Source organism: Engystomops pustulosus, chromosome 4, assembly GCF_040894005.1.
Source record: "Engystomops pustulosus chromosome 4, aEngPut4.maternal, whole genome shotgun sequence".
In the NCBI taxonomy this organism is placed as follows: Eukaryota; Metazoa; Chordata; class Amphibia; order Anura; family Leptodactylidae; genus Engystomops; species Engystomops pustulosus.
This window is the reverse complement of record NC_092414.1, coordinates 155,937,296-155,956,337: the sequence shown is the minus strand read 5'-3', so window position 1 is coordinate 155,956,337 and position 19,042 is coordinate 155,937,296. Positions and strand designations below refer to the sequence as shown.

The following is a 19,042-nucleotide window of genomic DNA, read 5'->3' as shown; positions in this document are numbered from 1 at the left end:
CATAGATCAGTCTGTTCAGCCTCTTCTGCTCTATAACATGTAATCTGAAGAGCTGACTGCATTTTCATGATGACCTGTTTTCAGTTTCGAGGACCTGCACTGATATAAAAGTCTGAATACAGTTCTGTGTTACTCTCAGCTGCATCAGGTCAATAATAGTACATAGAAACCAAGACAAAAAAGGCTGCTACATATAATATACTTCGATTAATAAACCATTTATTCTACATAATTATACTGCTTTATCTAATATTTACATTACATTTACATATTCTTCTACGGTTAAACAGTTCCTTTAGTTCCAGAATGGAAAAGACTTTGTAAATCATGTAATATAGAAATGCAGAATTATTTGTTCTAATCTCATGGAAAAGAAAACTGCAAATTTGGGGTTTTGTATTTCTTTAGTCATCACAATAGATTTGCTCTTAATATATTATTCATTATGTAAAAAGGATATTTTTCTGCCAAGTCTGCAATTTTTCCAACCAGTGCCACTACTGTATATTCATCTTTACTTTGCTTCAAATATTCCAGCATTTTTTCTACAATAACCGTAACGTTCTGCTCATTGGTGATCCGATACAGGAGCTCCAGGGTCTGTAAAAAATACAGCATATTAAAAAATCGCAAAATGTTATACCTGCCATTGTTGTTCTGTACCCACAAGAGCACAATAAAAAACCTCTTTATAGATGGTACAAAACCCCACAATGTCTCCATGTCGGCAAGAGCAAACAATCAGCTGGCTGATGGCTGGTTCAAGGAGCAGAATTTTTATTTATTAAACTATTTTATATTGTTCCCTTGGACCATTATACAAGCTCTTATACCTCTTGTGTCACCCCCTCATCCTCATAGTCTGTAAGCTCTTGTGAGCAGGGCCCTCACTCCTATTGTTCCATATGACTGTTTATAATGTAATATTATATTTGTACATTGTATATGTCCCCTATGATTTGTAAAGCGCTATTTGGTGGAGCTATAGAAATAAAGATTATTATTTATTATTATATGACACATATTTCTCACTTGTAAGTTATGGGATAACACACAATGCAAGTTTTTGCATAAACAGATTTTTCAGCTACCCTGATATTACTAAACGTAAGGGAGGTCAGGAAAGTCATTTCCCCCTTTAAATGGCTATAAAAACATTTGAAATGTGAAAGTAATAACTTGATAGCTGTAAGAGATCCCTTATCGCCCACCTTTTTTCTTATGTACCGTATATTCCGGCGTATAAGACGACTTTTGAAGACTTAAAAATCTTCTGTCCAGTCTGGGGTCGTCTTATACGCCGGTAATGTTTCTCACCTTTCCCGCGATCCACCGAAGCTCCGCTGCCGGTCAGTCAGAGGCCCGCACCTGACCCCTGCGCTGCGCTGCGCTGATAACTCGGCGCAGCACAGTGGGTAGATGTTTTGAATTGTGACAGCCGCGGGCCTGCCTGTTACAGCGCACGGACTGTTCTGCATCTGGTCCGTGCGCTGGATCAGGAGGGCCCGGAGCTGTCATAATTCAAAACCCACCCCCGATCCGCCCCCATCCCACCCACCTCACACTACTTACCCGCCATCGACCCCATCGCTGACGCAGGCTATGTGACGCGTCTGCCTGCGCCGGGTCTGCTGAGGTCTATGACCCGGCACCTGACCTGCAGACGCGTCATCAGCCGTCGCCTGCGCCGGATCCCCTGATGAGAGGCAGCACGAAGAGGAGCGGGATATTATGTTTTTTATTTAGCTTAAATATATAGGGCCCTGTTTGGTGGTGGGGGACATTATTTATGGCTACTGGGGGTGCAGGACAAGGTAAGAATTACCTGCATGTATGGCTACTGGGGGTGCAGGACAGTAATTATAGCTACTGGGGAGCAGGACATTAATTATAGCTACTGGGGAGCAGGACATTAATTGTGGCTACAGGGGGGCAGGACATTAATTATGGCTACTGGGGGGGGGGAGGACATTAATTATAGCTACTGAGGTGGGGCAGGACATTAATTATGGCTTCTGGGAGGGGGGCATAATTTAAATTTTTACCGGTGTTTTGTATGCGTTGGAAAAGGGGTAGCCTTATACGGCGAATATATCTTAAACTCTATATTTTAAACAGGAAAGTAGGGGGGTCGTCTTATACGCCGGAATATACGGTACCTCTTGTGCATAAGACAAGGATGCTCGTCCTAATGAGAAGGTGGAGTCAGCATTAGAATTAGCATTCTCTCCCTGATGATTGGGCTAGCACTGCGAGTGTCTCAGCCTGATAAAAAGCAGGAGATTGGCTTTTATAAACAGCCTGGTCCATGCTGCATCTGCCCTGCATGGAGATCTCTCTGTGTAGGGCAATTTAACCCTTTAACTGCCACAACCAAGCATGTCCATGCCAGCTAAGGAGCCAAACAGAGGGAAGTACCTGTGTCACTTTCCTGCCCCCCCCCCCAACAACACAATAGTGTGGTGCAGGGAATTGCCAGGGGATCATGGATTTCCAAGTGTACCGTAAGTCCTTTAGAGGGACAGTAAAATAAAAATGGATTTTAAAAATTGCCCTTTTTCCCACAAATTATTATGTTATAAAAACTAATTTCAAAATTAAAATTTTATGGCTGCCTACCTACCAAAAAAAGTGTAATAAGAAGTGAATCATGTGTCCCAAAATAGTACCAATCTAACTGTTAACTTATCCAACAATAAACAAGCTCTATTAATGCTCTTATGATTCAGGAACAAAAAAAAAAGCGAAAGCTTTTAGAATATGGTGACATATAACCGAATTAGTTTTCCTCAAAAAGGTGTTTTTTTTGCTAAAGTAGTAAAATATAAGAAAACCTATACGTGTTTGAGTTACCATATGTCTGTTGGAAGTTGAGCATGGAAAAACAAAAAAAGCCACTGTGTCCTGAAGACTATTTTAGGCTCTGTGTATCCTTAAAGGAAATCTACCACTAGCTGGTAGACATATTAAACTACAAATACTTACCTACACCCCTCTTGATGTTGATCCCGGCGGTGTCTTTCTCTAAGCTTGACATGTCAAAACTTATAATTAGCAGCCCAGAGCGCAGGGACGAGATTTCAAGGCTCATGCATGACAGATGCCTCCCTCTCCCATGTTAGAGAGGGAGGTGACATCATGTAGAAGGCGTGCATAATTGGCAGCCCGAAGCGATAGTCAGCTCGTCCCCACACTCCGGCCTGTAAATTATAAGTTTCTTTTCTAGGTGATCCCGGCATGTCAAGACTAGAGAAGGAAACCACTGGGATCAACATAAAGAGGAGCGTGGCGAGTAATATGTCTACCAGGTTTTTCCTGCAGCTCCTTTCACACTCTGACTTCTGCTGACAGGCTGGAGGGGTCACATTTCAAACGCCTATATCTCCTGAACAACTAGAAACACAATTCTGAGGTCATATTAAACCGGAGAATCTCCCCTTTAATGCGATATATTGTGTATGGATGTTTTACAGAACCAAAGATATCCACTCTTAAAGTTACAATCAGAACTCTCAGAAATAGAAAGCTGTATTTAAAAAAAAAAAAAACAACTTTAAAAGTGTACATGTCCGGTTCTGTTAAGCATCCATACACAATCCATATATCATATTAAAGGGGAGATTCTCCTGTTTAATATGACACCAGAATTGTAGGTGCCAGGGTTCATGAGACACAGCTGTTTGAAGTTGGCCACTGTCATGATGCTTGTAAACGTCTTTTCTGTACAGGGTATGTGAAATTGGACGTGTATAGCTGTATGGCAGTCGTGAAGGGGTTAAAGATGAACACACCTCTCTTTTTATGATGGGATCAGGATGGTCTAAGCACTCAATTATTGTCATTTGATGTTGAAGAGCCAGGCTTGGATCTTGCTGGATAACATATGTGAGCGCCTTCAATCCTAATAGAGAAAGACAGAAATTTTAGGACAAGGTTATTTGGTTCCATAAAAAAAGTGCAGAAGCCACAGCAGCTCCTCATGTTCTATGGCAGAATCAGCAATACATATAACAGCTAGCATCCATCAAAGCTGTCCACTTACACAAATGAGATAAATGTGTCCAATTACCCATATACACATTAACATAGTCTATTTGTGTGAGCCAAAACAGTTTATGGAGACTATACAGAGATTTGTACCTGTTCTGTTTTTTGACCTACTTCTGGTTTTGTATCACATAAACTGATGCAAAAAAACAAAACAAAAAAAACAAACAGTTAAATTAACAGAGATGTGAACTGGTTTTTAGTTGGAGGAGCAATTTTCACAGCTTCCCGACAGTCTTTGCCCCCTGACTGTAGGTGCAATAACTGTTACCAGTGAAATAAATTAAATCCCCATCAATTACCCAAATACAAAGTTTTATCTTTCTTCTATGTCTACATACACAATGGTAAGGTGTTTTTCCCCATCCATGTAACACTTCAAATCAAAGGCAATCACCTATATCATTGTCCAAAACTTCAGGTGGATCTGTTTTATTTTTAAAACCTACAATTGGGAACCCACAAGTTCTTAGACCCAGTTCACATCTGGGCTTTCCATCACAATCTCCATTTAACACTGAACGTTCATCACATGCTCCACATTTGACCCCTTGCCACCAAAGACAGTTTTTACCGTCCTGGCAGTACCCTATTTGATGTCTCATTAAAAGTCGTTATAACTGTTAGGAAGTTTGTTAACCACTTACGTGTCTCACAGGGGTTTAAACAAAATAGAGGTGCGCTTTAGAATTTGTAATTTTTTTGGACAATATATTAATTGTAGCTGAAAAATAAATACACATTCACAATAGATTACATGAAGAAACGCACACAAAGGAGCACCAATGCCAAGCAGATGTCACTGTCACATTGTGCCAAATTTGAAATGAATAAAAACAAAATTTGCGAAAACTCATTTGTTTGTAACCATCTTTTTAAAGACAGAACTATTTTATTTTGTTTGGTGACAGAGCTAGCTGGAGGTTTATTTTTTGCAAAAAGAATTGAATTGATGACAAAAAAAATAGTTTGCAGAAAGTTAATATGTTTTTTTTTTTTACGATGTACACTGTGCAGGTCCAAAAAACGGGCGATACCAAATATGTAGGTTTTTTCTTTGGATTGTATTTTTTTTTAGATATTTATATGCAATGGTGGTGGGACGTTTTCTTTATTTGTTGTTGTGAAATATTTAATAAACTTTTTTTAGTCTTTTTTCAGCCTTGGACTTGAACAAGAGATTATCTATTCGCTTATTCAAGCCCCTGCACTGCAGTAAAAAAGTATTGCAGTGTGTAGTGTAACTGAGGCATGCTCAGTCAGATCCTGCTTCTGGCAGGATCTGCCATAAGATAAGGTTGCCATGGGAAGGTGCAACGTGGGGCTCCAATCACAAGGGGAAGAAGTCAGAATCCCCTTACACGACACTGTCATATTTGACAGGAGAGTGTAAATGGTTAACAACCGCACTTTGGTCGAGGGTGTTAGAGGAGGGTGTTGGGTGTAATATACAGCTGCCACCCACAGCTCCTGGAACCAGCTCCACTTGTGAGTCGATGCCAGAAGCTGGACGCAATAGAACTGTGTTTTACGACAAGTCACTTGCCACAGAGAAGAACTATTATGTCCATTTATGGGAAAGGGTTAATGGACCTTCAGTTACCTTCTGTTACACACACAGTTATTAGTAGCAGAATAATTAACAGCTGCTGCGCTTATTTTTCCCGCTACTAATAAAAAAGACACAGTGAACCTTTGTGTGAACTTTTTATGCCTTCGATCAGATTGCTTTATCAAAAGCTAAGTGAATTAGGGTGGTGGCACACGTGACGTCTTGAACCCGTTTTTAAGCAGTCCGTTTTTTGAAACCGCATCCAGTTTTTGACCGTTTTCTTTGTCAGTTTTCCAATTATCTTAATTAAAATAATTAGGGAAAACAGTAAAAACGGATGCGTTTGTAAAACGCATGTGTTTTTTAACGGACTATTTAAAAATGGCCTAAAAACGGGTTCAAAACGCCACATGTGCCACCACCCTTAGGGTATTGCTTCCGTCCATTAAAGTTTGATAATTGGAAACATCTGAGAATGGGCAAAAAAGCTGCCCAATTGTAAAAATGTATATTTTTAAAAATAAATGAAGGTCCAAAAGTAGCTGACCATCTAATGTGACAAAGCTTGACAAACTAGCACATGCACAGCGCTCTCTGCAATTTTCAGCCAGTTGCGCACAAATGTATGCTGGCTGCAATTCACAGAACGATCTGAGTACTAAGGACACAGGACTACGTGTATCGTAGTGATCTGTTCTGTAAGGAGTCCATTCTTCTCTGCTGTAATCATGATTACAGTTCGGCACAACTGTTCCATGGGAAAGCTGGGACTCCTTGTATATTCTCTATGATGCACATGGTCCTGTCTGTGACATCCGTGCAGTTCATGGATCAAGCACAGACGTGAGAAGCCACCATTAGTACATAAAGTGCCAGGTCATAAGAGCCTCCATCAGTGGTCATGCACTGTAGCCTCAGAAAGCACATTGAGTACACTGAGCACAAGTGTATAGATGAGGCCAAATGAAGATCACATAATACTAGCAGCACAAGTTTGCAGAGGAGTTTGCAGCACAATGTAGACATTTGGCTTTAATTCATCCAACCCCCTCAATCCTAAGAAGACAAGGTAACAGTTGATGTTTACAAACAGCCAAGACAAACCATTTACATAAGAACAATGCACAACTTACCTAAATACTTGAGGTTGATTTTTGGAGACAGAACAAACTTTCCAATACATTTTGCAGCTTTCTCAAATAAATCAGACTTTGGGTGAATTGTATAAATAGTTTGAACACATTCAAAAAGGATAGCTGAAAATATAAAAATACAGAGTGATGACAAACAATATGAGATGGTCAGGGGGGTGGAGAGAGGAGTGCTGCCCACCCCTCCCCTCTCCAAAGGGAGGTCTGGCGCCCAACTGCATGTATGAGGTAATATAGGGCAACAGTATAGCGAGACGCCTTTCGGCCCTTAGGAGTCTATGGCAACATATGTATGCGTCCCCAGAACGTTCGTGTTCATGGGGCCTAAATCTTATATGAGCTGCTACCACTTTGGTTCATATAAGAGGGAGTCCTAAATTTTCCATGCAAGCATGAATAATCACATGAGAAGTCACCAACTCAAGACTTCCCTGATAAACATAAGTGGCTTTTTTCACTAACCATGCTGACAAGTCACCAAGAGATAAAAGACTAGCTTACCATAAGTGATATTGTGATTTATTTCTGCTCTTCGTAATGATTCATCTAGAACATCATAAATAAGTTGGCTTGTCCTTAAAATGAAAGAGCCAAAGGGTCAGACATTAGAATACACATACAATACAATGCACAGGGAAAAGGCACAAGCTGATGTTAAAAAGATATTGGGTGAAACCCAACAAAAAAGATCTTTAGACGAGACAGAAAAAAAAAAAAAAATTAAAAAAAGTTTACATTGCTGAGGCTTTCAATATTGAGCAAACACCAGTTTATTTTCACTTTATAGTGATGGAATACAGGGGAAGTCCTGAGTTATGTGGAACATCCCCCTCCGGGGCCTGGAGACAGCCATGGCCCAGAATACTGAAGTGGCTGGCGGTTGCGGCCTAGGGCACGCTGGTGCCACAGTGCTAGGTATGGGGAACTGAGGGCTGTCCTACAACCTGGCAGGTCTCCAGCAGGTGGTGTGTGCAAGAAATATGGAGGGAGAGGCTGATGCTGTGGTTTCTCCCTGGGGCAACCCCTGAGGTGTATGTAGGATGAATACCTGGGTGATGGATAGGGAAGCCTGTGGTGGTAAGAAGCCTTATCCAGGAATTAGACGGAGGCGACGTTGTGCAAATCAACCTAAAGTTATTTATGCAACAACAGGCAATGGCTAAACGATAACAGCAGTAGATTCCGCAAGCTGGTGAGGTGGTGGGAGAGCTGGTCCGCAGAAAGGTTATACACAGCCTGGTAGTAACTGCAGGCTGGGCTGGTAGGGATGGAGGAGAGTCAAGATGGGGACCTCTGCTTTGGGGCTGAAGTCTCCTGACATGCCCTCAAGTATCAGGCAGCGGCCTGAGGTACCTCTTTGGTCCCAGGGACAGAAAATGGCCTCGGCACCAGAAATGTATCTGCACAGCTCCACAATATTAAATGTGTATCTTCTTTCCGAGAGCAGGTCTGTAACAAAGCCAATGCAGACACTGACACTTTATTTAAATGTCACCCCATGTGTTTCCACCCAGCAGAGGTTTACATACTCCCTTGGTCTGGTGGTATCAATCTCAAGCGCATGTGTGGCATGTGTTTGATGTGTGTACAGTAGCAGTGTGTCATATGTTTTGCATGTGTTTGTATGTGCGCAGTACAAGTGTGTCATATGTACTGCATGTGTGTGTGTGTGTGCAGTATAGGTGCGTCATATGTATTGCGTGTTTGTGCTCAGTTCAAGTGTGTCATATGTATTGCATGTGTTTATGTGTGTGCAGTAGCAGTGTGTCATATGTATTGCGTGTATGTGTGTGCAGTAGCAGTGTGTCATATGTATTGCGTGTATGTGTGTGCAGTAGCAGTGTGTCATATGTATTGCATGTGTTTATGTGTGTGCAGTAGCAGTGTCATATGTATTGTGTTTATGTGTGTGCAGTAGCAGTGTGTCATATGTATTGCATGTGTTTATGTGTGTGCAGTAGCAGTGTGTCATATGTATTGCATGTGTTTATGTGTGTGCAGTAGCAGTGTGTCATATGTATTGCATGTGTTTATGTGTGTGCAGTAGCAGTGTGTCATATGTATTGCGTGTATGTGTGTGCAGTAGCAGTGTGTCATATGTATTGCGTGTATGTGTGTGCAGTAGCAGTGTGTCATATGTATTGCGTGTATGTGTGTGCAGTAGCAGTGTGTCATATGTATTGCGTGTATGTGTGTGCAGTAGCAGTGTGTCATATGTATTGCGTGTATGTGTGTGTGCAGTACAAGTGTGTCATATCTGCTGCATGTGTAGGTGTGTGTGCAGTACAAGTGTGTCATATCTGCTGCATGTGTATGTGTGTGTGCAGTACAAGTGTGTCATATCTGCTGCATGTGTAGGTGTGTGTGCAGTTCCCTGCACTTGTACAGAACACAAGTTCCTATTTGTCCCATTGTTTGCAGCCCATCTGAAGTCGGTGGGGCGAGTGGCACAGTAAGTGACTGCGCGGGATGCAAAGACAGCAGGCCTTATTCCAGCCGTATTTGCATGTATGAGGAGGTTCTGCAGCAGTGTGTGTGTGTGTGTGTAACACTGTAAGCAGTCTCCGTAAACCAAATAGCCTAGAAACATTCGTCTGTTGTCATGGGCAGGATAGGATGTCACACTGAACCTGTACTGTGACAAAGGGCCGATTTAAGAAAAAAGCTGCATGTCACATTTAGTTGTGATTTCCTTGGGAAAAAATTACTGCTAAAATAATGGTGGGTGGCTAAACATGGTTAAGCCCCATTCCATGAGATTTATGTTCATGCAAAACCGCTTTAGACCACAGATCCAGGTCCACGGATCGAGATCTCATTTCGTGGTGGATGAATGCTTCTATATCCAGTGTAAAAATCCAGTGAGAACCAGGCCATATGAACTAATATTTTCATAACATTCTCATGTATGTACAAGATAACAAGCCATTACTTGCAGTTTACCCGGGATCATCTTTTCCCAGCAGTCTCAGGATCCTCAGGAGCTGAATTTGTAGCCAGGGTGCGGGTACACTGTGATAATTGAAGTCTACTGGGAGTTTCCCTCCAACCACTTGTTTCAGAATGGTGACAAATGATCCAGTTAGATCCTTGTATACAGATGGGTTGTCCTGTGCAGAATAATTGTGGAGTTAGCAATAAACTAAAAAAATGTAAAGTTTTTAGGGAAAACTGAAGACTTTTTTTTTTACCTTTATCACCTGCAAATAAATATGTAGAGAAGCCGCCATTACACCGACATCTCTGTCACACAGAGCCTTCCTGAACTTCTCATGTATGTGCTGTACTTGGGTGGGCGCAATAAGATAGAATTTATACAATGCTAGGACAGCTTTCCTCCTCACTATTTCTCTAAAAGACAGAAAATGTGAAATTAGTTTTATAATTAGATCATTATTAAAGAGGACCTGTAACCCCAAAAGACACCGTCCAAATGTGCCCCCCATAACCCTCTTCCTAGCTCCTTTCTCCCCACCCAGGTTTTTTTTAAATTTACGCATGGAAAAATGGTTGAAACAGATCCGACCTCTTAACAAATAAGAGGTAGGATCCTCATATCTGGAGCGCTGCAGTGGGGTGTATTCATTAAGGGGGCGGGCCGACACTCCCCCAGCATGCCCCTGTCAGCTAGGACCTGTAGGAGAAGCCGGCAGCATCGCATAGATTGCGTAATCGCTGCCGGCTCTCCGCGCTGCAGCCGTGGACCTGCTTATTAACATTGAAACCACCGGCCGAATATATAAGATTCGGCCGGCACTGTCAATAAGCCCGGTGCGGTGCGGCCGCTTGCAATGTTAATAAGCAAGTCCACGGCTGCAGCGCGGAGAGCCGGCAGCGATTACGCAATATATGCGATGCTACCGGCTTCTCCTACAGGTCTCCAGGGGCGTGGAGGTCTCCAGGAGCGTGCTCGGGGAGTGTCGGCCTGCCCCCTTATGAATACACCCGACTGCAGCGAGATATGAGGATCTGACCTCTTTTTGTTAAGAGGTCGGATCTGTTTCAACCATTTTTCCAAGCATAAATTTTTAAAAAACATGGCTGGGGAGAAAGGAGCTAGGGAGAGGGTTATGGGGGGCATATTTGGACGGGGTCTTTTTTGGGGTGACAGGTCCTCAAATACATGTACTTCCTATGTACAGGATCTGAAGGAATCAAGAGAACAATGGAGCAAAATACTCCTGAATTCCCCACACAGAATGCCACAAAATGACCATAAAAAGAAATGGGGTAGGCCGAGTACAAGTTGTATTGGGTGAGATAATGCTGAATATGTTTGTTCTTTTTGTTTTTGGACTACACTTTTATTAGTCCTATATGGGGACTTGAACATGCAATTCTTTAACTAATTGTGTTAAACACATGCTACATATGTACATCAGTACAGGTAGGATCATATAGGCAACTGTTGATGACAGACCTGGCCCTTGGCTGTTCTGCCTTAAAGACATCTGTGTCTGTGATCCTGGGTGCTGGTAAGTAAAAGGACGTTGTGCACTTATATAGTATAAACGGATCCCTTAAAACCCCAAGCTTAGCTTGGCTATGTAAGGTAGTGTCATAGAGGATGCATGTTCCAGCAGACCCCCAATGATCTTGTTGATAAACACTTTATAGGCACTAACATTTTTCTTACTTTGAGTGCTGCAGCTTGTCTTCAATGAGCGGTAGAGCAGCAGGAATCATTTCCCTGGGAAATATCTGGCTCACAGTGGTCAATGCCATGCACACCTCCACAAGGTTAGTGCTCTGTAGATCCTTTGAAAAGGCATAAAACAACAGGGTTTTATAATGGACAAAGCTATTCATCTTCATGCACAGCACATGGCATGCAGTTCTAAAACCACATTATTCATGAAGTCATCAAAAGCCGAACGTGTCAACACCCAATTTTTTTTTTTTAATACAATTACGCTATGTAGAGCAAGAATGGACCAACCATTGTATACTTCAAGAGCCATTATGACATTTTAAGTAGCCTTGCAATTTGTCATATGCAGAGCAGTCTTTTATACCCAAGTACATCTAGGATCCCACGGGAGGCTACCTTACTTATGAAGAAGGTGCTGTTGCTAAAATCCCTTTAAGGATTTCCATGGAAATTAAAATGACCTAAATCCACAGAAAGAGACCTAACAGCTCAAGTTGTAGTCTGGTTCTGTCACCAAGTCATGTGACAAAATGCACGCGTTCTTGCAGGTTAATATTTTATATTTAAGTGATTATCTGGGGAAGGTCAATGGCTGTCAATACAACACCATCAATATCAATTTAAAAGTCTGTACCCTCTGTCATAGTGGTCTAACAAAGCGGAATGATCAATGAGCAACAGGGCAGTCATTTCACCGACTCCTCAAATATGTTTCTACAGCATGTTTATCTGCCCATTATTTACTCCTAAAATGTAGTTTATATAATACATAAGATTGGGATCGAGTATTAAAATGGGGGGGGGATTAATATTTTAACTTGCAGTTAGGAATTACTTCCTATACGAATATGCTCTATGAAGTGTTATTTGATACAAGAGAATTAGAGACCTAAGCAATACTTGCTAATCAGATTATAGTGTGATATTAGTGGTTTCCTAGGACAACTCACTTACCTGTGTTGTGTGCCCTGTATACAGTGCAAAAAACACAGGTAAGCGGCTGCTATAGTCAGAAGTTGTCTCCCTATTGCAGATGAGTGGTCAATATTAATAGCTACCAATTTAGCTTCCCATGAATTGGATGTACCGTGATATTAGACATGTTTTATATCATGAAAAAAACACAGTAAAGAATCCCTATATTTAGAATGTGTCACCCTATTGCAGATATGACTTGTCATAGGAAACCACTAATATCACACAATAATCTAATTGGCCAGTATTGCTTAGGTCTCTAATTTCCTTGGATCACACTTCATAGAGAACATTCGTATATAAAGCAATCCCTAACTGCTAGTTAAAATATTAATATAGCCCTCTATATTAATAGAAAACAGAAACCAGCAGCACTCCAAGTGAAAAAAAGGTGTTTATTCCACCCTATGCAACGTTTCAGCTGTATCCCAGGCTTTGACAAGGCTGGGATACAGCTGAAACGTTGCATAGGATGGAATAAACACCTTTTTTCACTTGGAGTGCTGCTGGTTTCTGTTTTCTACAATTGGATTCTGTTGGTGAGAGTGGAGGATAGCGCCTTCACTTTTTTTCAGTTTTCTGGATAGATTGTGCTGCTGGACTTTCGTTTTTTCCCCTATATTAATATTTATAGATACAATACTTAAGATTGTGACCCAGTGTAATAAAAGTTATGTTGTAGGAGATAGAAGCGCTCATGACCGTAAAACAGGGCTGGCTTTGCTATTTCACTGAGCCTACAAATTGATCCCTCATTAATCACGTTAACAATAAAGAGCTCTAGAACCACATTGAAAAAAAGGGCGCACAGAATTATAAAGGCTTCTCTGGTTTCCGCTATTCCCTTACATACACAGAAGCAGTCTTCAAAAATGGAAGAACAGGCCTTTTACCTTCAAAACGGTATTTACAAGCAAGAGTAGCAACTCGTGGTTTTCATGTAGGAATAATGACACTGCTAAGTAGCCTGCAAAAAAAACAAACAGAATATCAAGACGTAAAGATTTCTTACAATACAATCAGAGGATTGCCTCATCGCCCTATTCCTTGCCCGGTTCTATTACATTTTTGGGGGGAAATCTGTAGTCAGGTATTTCCCTTGCAGTCCCACTCTGAAAGATCTTTTTTTTGTACCAAAAAGAAAGAGAGTGTGTCATAAGGCAAAAATGTAGCACAAAATAGAAAAATCTTTATTGGGTTACACATGTAACATACAAGGAAAACTCAATAATAAAATCATTTAAAAATGTACCAAGTACATGTATGAAATAATGTTGGTTATATTGGTAGGTATAAACAAACAACACCCCCTCTCACAAGAGTTAATACCAATGCCAATGTCAAATATAGGTGCCTGACTGTGTGCTCTGACTTATTCAAAGGATGTCAAAAAGTAAGTATAACCAATCTACATGTGCAATACAAAAGGTCGGTAAGGTCTTAAATATGCCATGATACACACAGGACTACAGCGTTCCAGTCAGCATGAGTCAGTCTGTAAAGCGGCAGAATGGTAGTGGAGGGGGTGGAGGGCTCCCCACGCGTTCCGTCTCCTTTAGGAGACTTCCTCAGGGGTAGAAGTCATTTCTATCTAAAAGTCATTAATATCAAACATCCGTATATAAATTTAGGTCCAACCACAAGAGACTACTACTTACCGACTCGTTTCTCGAGTAGGTTTCCTTGCTGAGCTAATTTAATGGCATGAATGTAACCAAATGAAGCTTCGTATCCCAGCATTTCACAGTAAATGAGCCTCACCATGCATTCCTTCATCTGCCTCTACCATGGAAATAAAAAGTCAAAATTAATGTAATGATCATTATAAAACATCTCTGCTACCTGTGTTTCTCCAAGAATAAGAGTCTTATTACCTAATTTATTCTTGAACTGAAAATCATCATCTTCTGGAACATAATAACACTACAAACACTGAATTCCATTGCAAATTTAATGTGACTGTATTGCCTTTAGAATCATTGGCCCCAATTATTCATGTCAAGCAATGGGACGTTCCTTACATGAGCTCACTCTTCCCGGCAGATCCCCCTCCTCCTCCTTGCTGCCTTCAACTGACAGACTGGAGAGGGGCACATTTCAGACACCTCTAACATCTACACTGGAAGCCTAGAAACAGTCACATAAACAAAAAGTTTTCTAGGTGCCACAGACACAGATACATCAACAGTTACAATCAGGCTATAACTTTGAAAAGTGGATCTCTCTATATCTGTGACACCCAGAAACTCAATGTGTGTGCAATTTTAAAGAACAGATTCTCCTCTTATAAATGACTGTTTTTCTACACGCCACAATTAAGAAGAAATAGCCTTTTGAATGGTGACGCCTGTTACTAGGGCTTATTTTTGAAGTAAGGCTTCATTTTCAATCCTACTCTGGGAAAGGGTGAAAAATTATGCAGCGCTACACAGAGCTTGCCACATCAGTCCCTGTCCCCATGGGGCTCACAATCTAATCAACCTACCAGTATGTTTTTTGGAGTGTTGCAGGAAACCGGAGGAAACATACGCAAAACAGAGAGAACATACAAACTCTTTGCAGATGTTAAACAGGATGGGACGTTAACCCAGGACCCCAGCAACGCAAGGCTGTAGTACTAACCACTGAGCCACTGTGCTACCTCGATAACATGTACTTAATATTAATGGATAGATATATCATCAATTATGATTTATAGCAATTTCTAGCTATGTGTGATCAAGATACTAATCCTCATGTAAAAATTTAAAAATATTACAACTTTTGATAACAGACAGAAATCAGTGGACACAATTATAACAGGCAGCACTTTGTCCCTCCACTCTAAAGTAACATGCACACTTGGCCAAGCAGACAACTGCAATTTTATGAATATATGCGGTGAACAATAAGCCAAAAGAAGGCTTTTTTCAACAAAAGTTGTATGTGTATGGCAAACCTGAAAACGCTGATTGGTGTCTCCATACACTGTAGATAGCCGTCGGACTGTCCCATACAATTCCACAAACATAGGAAAGCAAAATACCTGCAAAAATACTATACAATGCAAGGTCATAAATTCAAAAAGTAATATTACCAGGGTGGTATTAGGGGAAGACACTGCTATTTTCAGGTTGGCAAGTTCTTGCTGGATAAGCTTTTCTTCCTCCTACAAGATACAGATAGTTAGCATTGTATAACTTCTAATAAAGGAAACCTACCAGTTAGAATGGCAGGGGTAAGCTGTAAGTACCGAGCACCAGCTCAGGGTGAGCTGGTGCCGGTACTTACTTTCGTTAGTGTTATAAACCGCGGTATCGCGGTTTTAACACTTTTTAAACTTTAGAGCAGAAGAGGCTTCGGCGCTGTGCGTGACCGTGCGCGCGCAACGTCTCCGGCATTTCCTATGTAGGCGCGCGCATGATCGCCTACATAGTTTAAAAAGTGTTAAAACCGCGATACCGCGGTTTATAACACTAACAAAAGTAAGTACTTACAGCTTACCCCTGCCATTCTAAATGGTAGGTTTCCTTTAAAGGGAGTCTACTACCTCCCTAATGTTACATGGGACAAGTACACAAGCTTAAAGTATTTTAAAAGTATGTTAATTTGGATATTGGTGCAACTAAGATATTCCCTCGCCTACAATTGCACTGATCTTGCTTCTTCAGAGCACCCCTGGGCCCCTAAATCCCAGACATTCCTTTTACTGACCTGAAATCATAGTCACCTCAAATATTGTCTATACTCCTAGCAACTCAACTCAACATATGAGGCTGCACTGACATAGGAAAATACTGTACACCAGACACATTCTCTTTACCTCATGGTACACAGTTTTAAATCAATGCTGCCCGAGTCCAAATTTGCAAATTTTAGGCTGATGTAAGAAAGTTGGTTATGTAGAGATATACCTATGGGATAGTGTACTTGGTTACAGGGCAGACAACCTGCTCCATGGCAGGGCAGGGCAGAGGAAGTATTGCTCTTTTAATACCCCTTAGTTGAATTCCCGGGTGAAGACCCTCATCATCTATCTCCTGCCTATATATCTATCATCTGTCTAGTTATCTATATCCTACAATCTGTTTATTTCATACCTATATGTCTTTCTATCTAACCATTTATCTGTCTAGCTTTTTGTCTATTTATCTATATATCTTCTATATACCTACCTACTATCTAACCATCTCTCTTCTACTGTATTGATCTCTCATATCTATCTTCTATTATCTATCTATAATCTAGAATATATTTATACATCTCTAAATCTATCATCTATCTATGAATCTATTTCGTATTTCATATTTATCTTCTATCACACATGTACCTCACATCTGTCTATCTCCTATACAATTCTCCTGTAATCCAATATTACAGATGTCCTTACCATACTACTGCGTGTAACTACAAGGTGTTATTATTGTGCAGGGCTAAAGGGGGGCTCTTGCTGAATGTGACTGTTCATAAAATAGTTTTATTTTGGGTCTCACTTTCAGTTTTGCCCAGGGCCCTGCTTGGTTTATATCTCACTAGGAACATGACAGACTGCCTTTAATATAAAATTGTTTGCAATATAAATGAGATGTACTTATATACTTATACCGGTCCATGTATCTATATATGTTTTAGTAATGAGTATATTTATGCTTAAAATATTTACTAAGAACTATAAAACTGTCACCTAGTAAATTTATGCTTCTCCCCACTGCCCCCCTTGTCTGGTGTAAGACGTACCTCTATAAAGAGGGGGATAGCATAGGATCGCACTCATTTCCATTCTCTGCTCTGTAGTTTTACATGGATCCTCAGCTTGCTCCAAATACTGCCCCTCGATGATTGACATCCCCCCAATGTATAGTTTACAATGTTATGTATAGAGTGCTGTGCTGAAATAGGATCCCGAACTGTGCACCTCTTATCATGAGGCAGTACTACAATTCCCAGCAGGCACTGTCAGGGAAACACCAATATAGAATATGTATGGTTTAGAATCTTTAGGCCAGACATAACTAATCAATAATGCCCTGTGCAGCCTGTCAACAGACATCACTAGGTGATGGCACAGGTGACAGCAGCTCCCCCAGGCCGGTCGTGACAGTGCAGTGTGTACCTGTCTGGAGGTGAGTGCGGTTATACTCCGGATCAGGCTCCCCAGCTTGGAGCTGGGCCCGGGGGCAGGATCCTGAAGCAGCAGCCCGGGCAGAGCGCTCAGGGTGCGCTCCACAATCTCACTCATCTTCCAGCTCCCTTCTCACAACAACAACCGGCATCATACTGCACTTCCGCTTTCATTCAACACCAGAGAACTTTATTCAGGGCTAGTATATGACATGTAGCGAGCGCTGTACGGACACTAGGGGGCGCTTGTCTGCCAGTCAAAGCTCAGGGCTAAGGCGGGTGACGACTGCGTCATGCCAGAGTCTCACTAATGAACAAGAATCTGAGGGGGAAGAACTGTTGTATATATAAAAGTAGAAGAATAAACGAACACACTTTCTTTTATTCATATTTTATTTACATTTCTGAAGAACATCGCAAAATAAAGAAAAGCCAAAACCTCTACAAACACATTAAACAAAGCTGGAGAGATAAATAATTCTGTGTGTTACTTGTAAAACTGAATAAACCAACAGAAATATAAATACCTCAGGTGTCCCACGTCCAAAAAAGCTCATAATTATAGACTATGAAAATAACTATCCCATGCCTTAAACAAGAAGCAATACATCATTAATATTTATATATCATATTTTTCCTAAAAATCTATTAATTAAAACTACCATGAAAAAAATGACCCTGTACATAGCTCCATACATGGGGCCTGAGCCCCTACCTATATTTGATTCTCAATTAAACACCCCGCATTACATTTTCTCCAAAAATTACAGTATTAGGCTACATTTACACGAACGTATATGGGACGTATATACGGCGTATATATGTCCCCCATACACTTCTATGGTCTCACAGCCCTGTACGGGAGGCGCCGTGAGCTACATGTCCTATCTTTCTATGTGATACGGCGCCGTGAGCTTTATATTCCTATGGAGAGGGGCGGGGTGGGCTGCGGTCATCTCCTGCTCCTCTCCACAGCGCCGATGTATGCCCGCCGTACTACGGTACAACGGGCATACATCGTGTGAATGTAGCCTTAATCAGATATAATCACAGGTAAGAATTGTTGCTACCTGTTACATGTCGGGGGGAAAAAGATCATTTTTAAAAACAGGTTCCCAGAAATTGCCTTGGGAAGAACATCCCCCCTAGACATCATAACAATACCCTCCACTTTCACAAAGCCACATTCATAAAATATACAGCGGTTATTTACAAGGGGTTCTACAGCATAAAACTGGCGTAGAAGTTCTGGAAATCATTGCAAATGCAAGTGATCTGCTAGCACTTGCAATTATTTCACCCTTTACTCAAGCTGCCCACCCAGGGGCAGGCATGGGGCAGGAGCAAGCTGCAGCGAGAGAACTTTCAATAGTGAAAGTTTATAATGCAGAATATATCTAGCCAGTTAGGACCTGGGGTAGAAATAAACACTGCTCAGCCCCCCAGGAGCCCTCAAGAAGTGCAGAGCGCACACGACTTATCAGAAAGAAGGTGGTATTCCTAAGGCTACTGGTTCGAGGTGTAGCCTTGGCACCTGGCACTTGGGAAGGCTACTCCACGACCCAG

At 41.3% G+C, this 19,042-nt stretch overlaps 1 protein-coding gene across 2 annotated transcripts in view; it reads right to left on the bottom strand.

Moving 5' to 3' along the window:
• The window catches only part of AP4E1 (adaptor related protein complex 4 subunit epsilon 1), a 43,182-nt gene extending 25,520 nt beyond the window's left edge, over positions 1–17,662 (bottom strand). For both annotated transcript variants that reach the window (XM_072148221.1, XM_072148222.1), the window contains exons 1-11: positions 17,469–17,662; positions 15,453–15,524; positions 14,035–14,158; positions 13,270–13,343; positions 11,387–11,508; positions 9,942–10,101; positions 9,694–9,860; positions 7,252–7,325; positions 6,733–6,855; positions 3,792–3,901; positions 461–600 (exon numbers count right to left, since the gene is read on the bottom strand). In XM_072148221.1, coding sequence (XP_072004322.1) covers positions 461–600; positions 3,792–3,901; positions 6,733–6,855; positions 7,252–7,325; positions 9,694–9,860; positions 9,942–10,101; positions 11,387–11,508; positions 13,270–13,343; positions 14,035–14,158; positions 15,453–15,524; positions 17,469–17,594 — 1,292 coding nt within the window. In that variant the 5' untranslated portion in view covers positions 17,595–17,662. The remainder of the gene's footprint in view (positions 1–460; positions 601–3,791; positions 3,902–6,732; positions 6,856–7,251; positions 7,326–9,693; positions 9,861–9,941; positions 10,102–11,386; positions 11,509–13,269; positions 13,344–14,034; positions 14,159–15,452; positions 15,525–17,468) is intronic.
• Between the last annotated feature and the right edge of the window lie 1,380 nt (positions 17,663–19,042).